This window comes from Oncorhynchus nerka, linkage group LG7 (genome assembly GCF_034236695.1).
Source record: "Oncorhynchus nerka isolate Pitt River linkage group LG7, Oner_Uvic_2.0, whole genome shotgun sequence".
Taxonomy (NCBI): Eukaryota; Metazoa; Chordata; class Actinopteri; order Salmoniformes; family Salmonidae; genus Oncorhynchus; species Oncorhynchus nerka.
In genome coordinates, this window is record NC_088402.1 from 20,523,733 (window position 1) to 20,534,552 (window position 10,820).

The window sequence follows — 10,820 nt, forward strand, 5'->3', positions numbered from 1 at the left end:
CCATGCCTTTCAAAAATTGTAGTGTGTTTTTGTAGAGTCATATGCACACACACACAAACCCACACAAAACTATGCCAAACGGACAAACACACACACACACATTTTTATAGATCAGAGATTCTGAGGTGTTGTTGATTGTTGTTCACAAGCTATGTGCTTTTTTACATTGACAGTAGCATCATGTATTTGGACAAGCCATTCCACATTCGCAATAAGAAAAATTACATTTAGGTATATTTGAACATGTATTTGGCTGAAATCTGGAGGGAATAAGAAGAAAATGGGAATCCTCAAACTGGGATTTCTGGAAAAAGTCTCAATTTTGGGGAAATGACCAGAATTTACCACCCTAATATCTATAGTAAATGAAGTGCTGATTGAACCTCTGTCTTCTCCAGGTGGACATCACCAAGATGATCATGATCCACAGTAATCGTCCGGACCCAGGGACGGGGGTCCTGCCTGACATCGGGGGGTACAACCCCCCGCCAGAGTCTCTGAAGAGCAGGGACTTCTTTGCCGACTTCCTCATCACGTTGGCGGTGCCCTCGGCCATGGCCATGGTCCTCTTCAGCGTCCTGGGTTACTCCATGTGCTGCCGGCGGGAAGGGGTGTAAGTGTGCTGCTTTCACTTCTGACAGAAACAGACACACACAGACACTTTTCTTTCTAGTTGTCACGTAGGGGTTCTCAGATCCCGAGGGATAGACTGATTACTCTGAGTGCAGTGTCACAGGCCCAGTCAGTTAAGGGATGTTTAGTTGTGCTACTTAGTCACTAGATGGACGTCAAGAGGTTTAATATTCTGGAAGCACAGCTTGTCAATGACCATCCAGTCTTATGGTCGATGTATGTTCTCCATACGTTACACTGTTCTGTCTCAGCTTTGATTTCTCATATTCATCTTGATGGTTATTAGCATAATCATTATGACATTGATGGTCAATCAACCATTATATTGCTCCTCCAACCCTCATTTCCAGGCTGAGAGAGACTGTGTCCCTCCACCCACCACTCAGTGTGTCCATGAAGTACTGTTTGTTCCTTCGCCCGCACCATTCATCCATCCATCCATCCAACATCACGTGCTCTCCATTCGCGTCTGTGTGAATGTCTTTTAACTATTAATATTAGTATTTAATTCATTCATTTTGTTTTGTTTCTAGGGATAAAAGAAACATGCAAACACCAGAGTAAGTGTTAATTCTCTCCTGTGTTTTTTACATTTTGAGTTTTGGTTCCTCTTAGTTTGGATCCCCCCTTCAAATAATTTGCCCTTTTGCTTTCAAATCGCCATGGTGACATCCTCGTGTCCATTCATACTGTCATCTGTGTGTTTTACATCCCGTCATCCAACGAGCTGCTCAAAGCTGCAGGGAGGTGTTAGAATGGAAGTAGACCTTAACTGATCCAGGGCCAGATAATGATTCACCACCTCTAATGGGGGAGGATTGGGAGATACAGTAATCTTATCCTACATCTGTGGTTAAGGAGAACTTATATAGTTCTGTACCTGAAGCAGAGAAATATCAGACCAGTGTTGTTTACAGAGACAGAGAGGAGGTGAGGGAGGCAGAGACAGAGAGTGGGAGAGACACAGAGACAGGGGGAAAGGGGGAGAGAGGAGGAGAGAGATAGGGAGGGTGGAGAGAGAAGGGGGAAGGGAGAGAGACAGAGATCGGGAGAGGGGGAGAGAGAAACAGAGAGAGGGGGGAGAAAAGAGAGTGAGTATGACAGCATGAGAGGGAGTGGAGACACTCTCAAACAAACTCCATTAGACTCAGCAGCCAAATAACCAATAGTAACAACAAAACAGTTCCCTCCTGTCAAAGAGAAACACTCTTTATGCTGTTGGTCTACAAAATATTTCCTATATAATATATACCTTAATGCATGTGTGTACAGTACACTAGAGTGTGCGTGTTGACTGCGATGTTAAGGATACAACAAGGGATACAATGAGTCCGGATATCTACTTCCCCTGGGTCAGATGAACTCATGGATACCATTTGTATGTCTCTGTGTCTCATAGTTAGAGGTAGTTTTGCAAGCCAACGCTAATTAGTGTTAGCACAAAGACTGGAAGTATATGGGTGCCTACTGAATGCTATCAGATACCCATAGACTTCCAGTCATTGCATTAACAAACTACCTCTGACTTCCTTCAAATATGGACACAAAGACATACAAATGGTATCCATGACTACATCTGACTGCCAAAGTACCACTTTAAGACTTAAGATCTATTTCTGTATTATTTAAATATGATTGATTTATTTTCTGTCCGTCTCTTCTCTCCTCAGTATCCAGTTAGTGCATCACAGCTCCATCCAGAAGTCGACCAAGGAGCTGCGGAGCATGTCTAAGAACAGGGAGATCTCCTGGCCCCTCTCCACCCTGCCTGTCTTCAGCCAAAGTGGAGAGGTGGTGCCCCCCATACACCCAGACAACTACGAGACAACAAGCATGCCCCTGATGCAGACACAGACGTGAGTCCTAGCTGAGTGGCTGGGGTGTCCGTCCAAACACACAGAGTGGCTGGGGTGTCCGTCCAAACACACAGAGTGGCTGGGGTGTCCAAGCACACCGAGTGGCTGGGGTGTCCGTCCAAACACACAGAGTGGCTGGGGTGTCCAAGCACACCGAGTGGCTGGGGTGTCCGTCCAAACACACAGAGTGGCTGGGGTGTCCAAACACACCGAGTGGCTGGGGTGTCCGTCCAAACACACAGAGTGGCTGGGGTGTCCAAACACACCGAGTGGGTGGGGTGTCCGTCCAAACACACAGAGTGGCTGGGGTGTCCGTCCAAACACACAGAGTGGCTGGGGTGTCCAAACACACCGAGTGGCTGGGGTGTCCAAACACATCGAGTGGCTGGGGTGTCCAAACACACCGAGTGGCTGGGGTGTCCGTCCAAACACACCGAGTGGCTGGGGTGTCAAACAAAGTGGCTGGGGTGTCCAAACACACCGAGTGGCTGGGGTGTCCGTCCAAACACACAGAGTGGCTGGGGTGTCCAAACACACCGAGTGGCTGGGGTGTCCAAACACACCGAGTGGCTGGGGTGTCCCAACACACAGAGTGGCTGGGGTGTCCAAACACACAGAGTGGCTGGGGTGTCCAAACACACCGAGTGGCTGGGGTGTCCAAACACACCGAGTGGCTGGGGTGTCCAAACACACCGAGTGGCTGGGGTGTCCAAACACACAGAGTGGCTGGGGTGTCCAAACACACAGAGTGGCTGGGGTGTCCAAACACACCGAGTGGCTGGTGTGTCCAAACACACCGAGTGGCTGGGGTGTCCAAGCACACAGAGTGGCTGGGGTGTCCAAGCACACAGAGTGGCTGGGGTGTCCAAGCACACCGAGTGGCTGGGGTGTCCAAACACACCGAGTGGCTGGGGTGTCCAAACACACCGAGTGGCTGGGGTGTCCCAACACACCGAGTGGCTGGGGTGTCCCAACACACCGAGTGGCTGGGGTGTCCCAACACACCGAGTGGCTGGGGTGTCCAAACACACCGAGTGGCTGGGGTGTCCAAACACACTGAGTGGCTGGGGTGTCCAAGCACACACATGCAGGGAAACATGTAGAAATACTCACATACAAGGACAGATACACACACTATATTTCCTCTGCACCTCTCTCTCTCTCTCTCTCTCACACACACACACACACACACACAAACAATACACGTGCGCACACACACATGCATTCACAATGTTGTTCTAATACAGTATGTATTGAGCTACATGTTTACAACCAGCAGAGTGAGACTTTTGTCGAAGCGCTCCAAGTAAAACTGGTTTAAACTCTAAACGCTAAATCTGTCATATGATTTCTAATACGGCATGGCTCAGGAAAACCAGAGCAAATGGGTCCTGTTAATAGTTTCAAGTAAAAATGCTTTCCTGTGATAATTATGGAACGCACATTCTATACAAGCTATACAAATCAAATCAAACTTTATTTGTCACATGCGCTGAATACAACAGGTGTACAGTTGTGGCCAAAGTTTTGAGAATGACACAAATATTAATTTTCACAAAGTCTGCTGCCTCAGTTTGTATGATGGCAATTTGCATATACTCCAGAATATTATGAAGAGTGATCAGAAGAATTGCAATTAATTGCAAAGTCCCTCTTTACCATGCAAATGAACTGAATCCCCCGAAAACATTTCCACTGCATTTCAGTCCTGCCACAAAAGGACCAGCTGACAACATGTCAGTGATTATCTCGTTAACACAGGTGTGAGTGTTGACGAGGACAAGGCTGGAGATCACTCTGTCATGCTGATTGAGTTCGAATAACAGACTGGAAGCTTCAAAAGGAGGGTGGTGCTTGGAATCATTGTTCTTCCTCTGTCAACCATGGTTACCTGCCAGAAACACGTGCCATCATACACGTGCCATCATATTGCTTTTCACAAAAAGGGCTTCACAGGCAAGGATATTGCTGCCAGTAAGATTGCACCTAAATCAACCATTTATCGGATCATCAAGAACTTCAAGGAGAGTGGTTCAAATGTTGTGAAGAAGGCTTCTGGGCGCCCAACAAAGTCCAGCAAGCACCAGGACCGTCTCCTAAAATTGATTCAGCTGCGGGATCGGGACACCAACAGTACAGAGCTTGCTCAGGAATGGCAGCAGGCAGGTGTGAGGCGAAGACTTTTGGAGGATGGCCTGGTGTCAAGAAGAGCAGCAAAGAAGCCACTTCTCTCCAGGAAAAACATCAGGGACAGACTGATATTCTGCAAAAAGGTACAGGGATTGGACTGCTGAGGACTGGGGTAAAGTAATTTTCTCTGATGAATCCCCTTTCCGATTGTTTGGGCATCCGGAAAAAAGCTTGTCCAGAGAAGACAAGGTGAGTGCTACCATCAGAGGACTGTGTCATGCCAACAGTAAAGCATCCTGAGACCACTCATGTGTGGGGTTGTTTCTCAGCCAAGGGAGTGGGCTCACTCACAATTTTGCCTAAGAACACAGCCATGAATAAATAATGGTACCATCACATTCTCAGAGAGCAACTTCTCCCAACCATCCAGGAACAGTTTGGTGACGAACAATGCCTTTTCCAGCATGATGGAGCACCTTGCCATAAAGCAAAAGTGATAACTAAGTGGCTTGGGGAACAAAACATCAATATTTTGGATCCATGGCCAGAAAACTCCCCAGACCTTAATCCCATTGAGAACTTGTGGTCAATCCTCAAGAGGCGGGTGGACAAACAAAAACCCACAAATTCTGACAAACTCCAAGCATTGATTATGCAAGAATGGGCTGCCATCAGTCAGGATGTAATTGTCAATAAAAGCCTTTGCCACTTATGAAATGCTTGTAATTATACTTCAGTATTCCATAGTAACATCTGACAAAAATATCTAGACACTGAAACAGCAAACTTTGTGAAAATTAATATGTGTCATTCTCAAAACTTTTGGCCACGACTGTAGACCTTACCGTGAAATGCTTACTTACATACAAGCACTTAACCAACAGTGCAGTTCAAGAAGAGTTAAGAAAATATTTACCAAATAACCTAAAGTAAAAACAATTGAGGGGGGGTCAATGTAAATAGTCCAGTGGCCATTTGACTAGTTGTTCAGCTGTCTTATGGCTTGGGGGTAGAAGCTGTTAAGGAGCCTTTTGGTCCTAGACTTGGCGCAAATGTCCTTATAATCTGTTGACCTCTAATTTCAGAAACCTGCAGAACCAGATTCAGATACCACAGCAACAGCCATCAGGTTAGTATTGAGTTCTGCTTTAGTACGATTGGTCTATTATCTCATGGACCAATGAAAATGTATACAGTAATCATGGTCATCCTCAATCATCTAACCTAATCACATTTTAGATTAAATAACATGGAGGCTCAATTCTGATAACATAGTTAATGTTGACTGCAATAGTTTTCTTTCCTGATTTTTCCTTTTTATTCACCTCAATCAAATACATTCTTCCACCCACCTACTGTTCTGTAGTTACTGTGTCTAACTAAAATATGGCTCCCGCTTGTGTGCATGTCAATGAACTACAAGAGGGCCCTCTTAACTGCTCTGTCTAACTGCTCTGTCTAAATAATTGCTCTGTCTAACTAACAACTCTGTCTAAACCACTGCTGTCTAAATAACTGCTCTTTCTAAACCACTTCTGTCTAAACAACTGCTCTGTCTAACTAGCTACTCTGTCTAAATCACTGCTCTGTCTAACTGCTCTGTCTAACTAGCTACACTGTCTAAACCACTACTCTGTCTAAATATATGTTCTTTCTAAATCACTGCTCTGTCTTACTGCTCTATCTAAATCACTGTTCTGTCTAAATATCTGTTCTTTTAAAATCACTGCTCTGTCTAAACCACTGCTCTGTCTAACTGCTCTGTCTAAACCACTGCTCTGTCTAAATCACTGCTCTGTCTAACATCTCTAACTAGCTACTCTGTCTAAACCACTGCTCTGTCTTAATCACTACTCTGTGTAAATCACTGCTCTGTTGTTCTTTTTACTGCTAACAAAGGAGATAGAGAGAATTATTGTATGTCGACATTTCGGAGACTGGAGGCAAGTATACTGGTATGGTTTTGTTTAAAGGAATCTCTCAACTATAGGAGAGAATATTTTATTTTGCACTTAATATAACAGTAGTAGACTAGTTGAAAAGGAGAAGGTGCTACGCTCGCTCAGCATTCAAATCATATTATTTTACTTAAACAACTATTATGCGTTCTGGCCTTCATTCAATGATCACATTTTTGGGTTGCACCTCGACTCAAGTAGGTTGAGTGCCCTCATCTTTCCACAGTTACAATATAGTGACCATATTCCCATGCAGTTACAATATTCCCTCTCAGAACCTGTAAACAGTCTATATTTCTCTTATATACCAATACATTATATTATGCAATATATTGATTCATGTATTTTATTCTCCATTCTAGGTAAATGGTATTCCTGAGGAGAGGAAAGTGGCTGAAGCAGTGAATTTGTGACGAGAGAAAAAACCCCAGTGCTGGAGCTGCTGTGTGTCTGTCTCTATCCTTTTTAGCCAAGTGTTTCTATGTTTAAGTCCCAAATAGCACACTATTTCCTATATAGTGCACACTTCTGACCAGGGCCCATAGAGTAGTGCACTATGTAGGGAATAGGATGCCATTTGGAACAAATACTACATCTGTGCCAATCTGCATGCCCAAGCAGTGCTTTCATACTCGACGCTATTGTCTTTCCGTGTGCACTTATATATGTGAGTGAGTGTTGCAGAGTACAGTAGACTCCTGATACGTGCACGTAGTATTGGTTAAAAAGATGACCAATTGATTGGGCCTGAAAAAACAATTACACTTCAGATCTTGCACTATATGCTCTTTGGGGCAGCAGGTAGTCTATCAGTTAGAGAGTTGGGACCAGTAACCGAAAGGTTGCTGGGTCAAATACCTGAGCTGTCAAGGTGAAAAATCTGTTGATGTGCCCGTGAATAAGGCACTTAACCCTACTTTACGATACATATTTTTATGCACACTTTCACCACAATGCCAAGCAGTTGCATTTATCAGTAGTCAACTATACATGTTGATGAGTTTATGAATGTGTGTATTCAAGCTTAATAATAAATATTAAAATATTTATATTTTGTTCTAGAAATGATATGCCATTAACGATATATCTGTATTTTTACTGGCCTTGTACTCTTTAGATGAAGAGACAGAGATGCTTTTATGTTTAATGTCTGACCATGTATGTGTAACTGTTCATTTTCTATCACATAACAGTAAAAATACATTTTATTTAAATTTGCTGTTTGGTGTCAATTGTAGAACCAGGCCTGTGGCAGGCCAGGAGGACCCACTGTCTCTTCATCGTTCTCCAGCTTGTTGTATGAATTAGGTACTTCCTTAATACTCTTAGTCCCGGGTCGGACATAAGACACTGGAGCCTGTCTTTCGCCACAGCTTGTGTCCTGTTCTATGAGAGACCCGTCTTCCAGCTCAGCCATCACTGTCCTGTTCTATGAGAGACCCGTCTTTTCCAGCTCAGCCACCACTATCCCGTTCTAAGAGAGACCCAGCTCAGCCACCACTGTCCCGTTCTATGAGAGACCCGTCTTTTCCAGCTCAGCCACCACTGTCCCGTTCTAAGAGAGACCCAGCTCAGCCACCACTATCCCGCTCTAAGAGAGGCCCATCTCTTCCAGCTCAGCCACCACTATCCCATTCTAAGAGAGACCCATCTCTTCCAGCTCAGCCACCACTGTCCCGTTCTAAGAGAGACCAGTCTCTTCCAGCTCAGCCACCACTGTCCCGTTCTAAGAGAGACCCGTCTCTTCCAGCTCAGCCACCACTCCCTTCCAGCTCAGCCACCACTGTCCCGTTCTAAGAGAGACCCGTCTCTTCCAGCTCAGCCACCACTGTCCCATTCTAAGAGAGACCCATCTCTTCCAGCTCAGCCACCACTGTCCCATTCTAAGAGAGACCCATCTTTTCCAGCTCAGCCACCACTGTCTTTTCCAGCTCAGCCACCACTATCCCGTTCTAAGAGAGACCCATCTTTTCCAGCTCAGCCACCACTATCCCGTTCTAAGAGAGACCCGTCTCTTCCAGCTCAGCCACCACTGTCCCATTCTAAGAGAGACCCATCTTTTCCAGCTCAGCCACCACTATCCCATTCTAAGAGAGACCCATCTTTTCCAGCTCAGCCACCACTTCCAGCTAAGAGAGACCCGTCTCTTCCAGCTCAGCCACCACTATCCCTTTCTAAGAGAGACCCGTCTCTTCCAGCTCAGCCACCACTATCCCGCTCTAAGAGAGACCCATCTCTTCCAGCTCAGCCACCACTGTCCCGTTCTAAGAGAGACCCGTCTCTTCCAGCTCAGCCACCACTGTCCCGCTCTAAGAGAGACCCATCTCTTCCAGCTCAGCCACCACTGTCCCGTTCTAAGAGAGACCCGTCTCTTCCAGCTCAGCCACCACTATCCCGCTCTAAGAGAGACCCATCTCTTCCAGCTCAGCCACCACTGTCCCGTTCTAAGAGAGACCCGTCTTTTCCAGCTCAGCCACCACTGTCCCGTTCTAAGAGAGACCCGTCTCATCCAGCTCAGCCACCACTGTCCCGTTCTAAGAGAGACCCATCTCTTCCAGCTCAGCCACCACTGTCCCGTTCTAAGAGAGACCCGTCTCTTCCAGCTCAGCCACCACTGTCCTGTTCTCTGAGAGACCCGTCTTTTCCAGCTCAGCCACCACTATCCCGTTCTAAGAGAGACCCATCTTTTCCAGCTCAGCCACCACTATCCCGTTCTAAGAGAGACCCGTCTCTTCCAGCTCAGCCACCACTGTCCCATTCTAAGAGAGACCCATCTCTTCCAGCTCAGCCACCACTATCCCATTCTAAGAGAGACCCATCTTTTCCAGCTCAGCCACCACTGTCCCGTTCTATGAGAGACCCGTCTTTTCCAGCTCAGCCATCACTATCCCGTTCTAAGAGAGACCCGTCTCTTCCAGCTCAGCCACCACTATCCCTTTCTAAGAGAGACCCGTCTCTTCCAGCTCAGCCACCACTATCCCGCTCTAAGAGAGACCCATCTCTTCCAGCTCAGCCACCACTGTCCCGTTCTAAGAGAGACCCGTCTCTTCCAGCTCAGCCACCACTGTCCCGCTCTAAGAGAGACCCATCTCTTCCAGCTCAGCCACCACTGTCCCGTTCTAAGAGAGACCCGTCTCTTCCAGCTCAGCCACCACTATCCCGCTCTAAGAGAGACCCATCTCTTCCAGCTCAGCCACCACTGTCCCGTTCTAAGAGAGACCCGTCTCTTCCAGCTCTGCCACCACTGCCCCGTTCTAAGAGAGACCCATCTCTTCCAGCTCTGCCACCGCTGCCATGGCGTTTTTAGTCTGCCTCGCTTCCACTTTCTTGCTGGTGTCCACCCGAGGGCAATTTTAGTAGTGTTAACATAAAGACCAAAAACGAAACATTCGGGGCCGGCTTCCCGGACACAGATTAAGCCTAGTGATTAACCTCACGGTGTTGACAAGGAAGGGACAAAGAAGTCAGACAATATTTTTATGAAGGTATGTATTATTGACAATGTACAACAGAATAAAGGCATTTATAAATAAAATGGGTACATTTCACATTTTTAAGACGTCACAAAATAATTTACATAAAACTTCTCTGGGTATATATAGTTGTTGCTTCTTTTAATTTGACCAAAACTAATTTAAACAGAAATATCTAAAATTGTGAATAACATACTGTAAGATAACCATTTTCCTGACAACCAAATTCAGAACAATTGCCGTCCATTTACAGTCGGTGCAATTTCGTCAATCTCCTTGATCAATCCAATTTTCAAAATGTAATGTTTTGACTTTCAAGCAAATCGTAACAAACAAATGGTACCCTATTCCCTGCAAAGTGTACTACTTTTGATCAGAGCTCTATGGGCTCAGGTTTAAGAGGTTTGCATTACATACGGAATAGGGTGCCATTTGGGATACAGACTTCTGAATAGTGCCAAGACCTGTCAGACCAATCTATGGTATTGAATTAATTTAATTGAGAAGCGACATCAACCTGTAATAATTCTACAGTGTACACCCCATTCAGTTAACCTTTCCACGGCACAGAAAATATACAGATAAAATTAATATGCGATTAAACTAAAATAACTAACTAATTTGCAGTCTTCTTAATGTACACTTACAATATCTGCTAAGTTGCCTTAACATCCAGCTTTAAGCAGGTGATTTACACATTGTGAAGGGTGTTAAATAATGGGCACTATAACCACTGGATCAAAGTGGTATCTAAATGATTCAACAACTGG

General features: G+C 45.5%; 1 protein-coding gene across 3 annotated transcripts in view; it reads left to right on the forward strand.

Moving 5' to 3' along the window:
* LOC115131315 (epsilon-sarcoglycan-like) overlaps positions 1-7,791 on the forward strand; it is a 30,390-nt gene extending 22,599 nt beyond the window's left edge. Inside the window, exons 7-11 of one of the 3 annotated variants that reach the window (XM_065020307.1) lie at positions 399-613; positions 1,167-1,193; positions 2,304-2,489; positions 5,705-5,748; positions 6,519-6,919. In XM_065020307.1, the coding sequence (XP_064876379.1) occupies positions 399-613; positions 1,167-1,193; positions 2,304-2,489; positions 5,705-5,748; positions 6,519-6,640 (594 nt within the window). In that variant the 3' untranslated portion in view covers positions 6,641-6,919. The other 2 variants (XM_029662926.2, XM_029662925.2) reach the window with 2 other exon arrangements.
* The last annotated feature ends 3,029 nt before the right edge of the window (positions 7,792-10,820 follow it).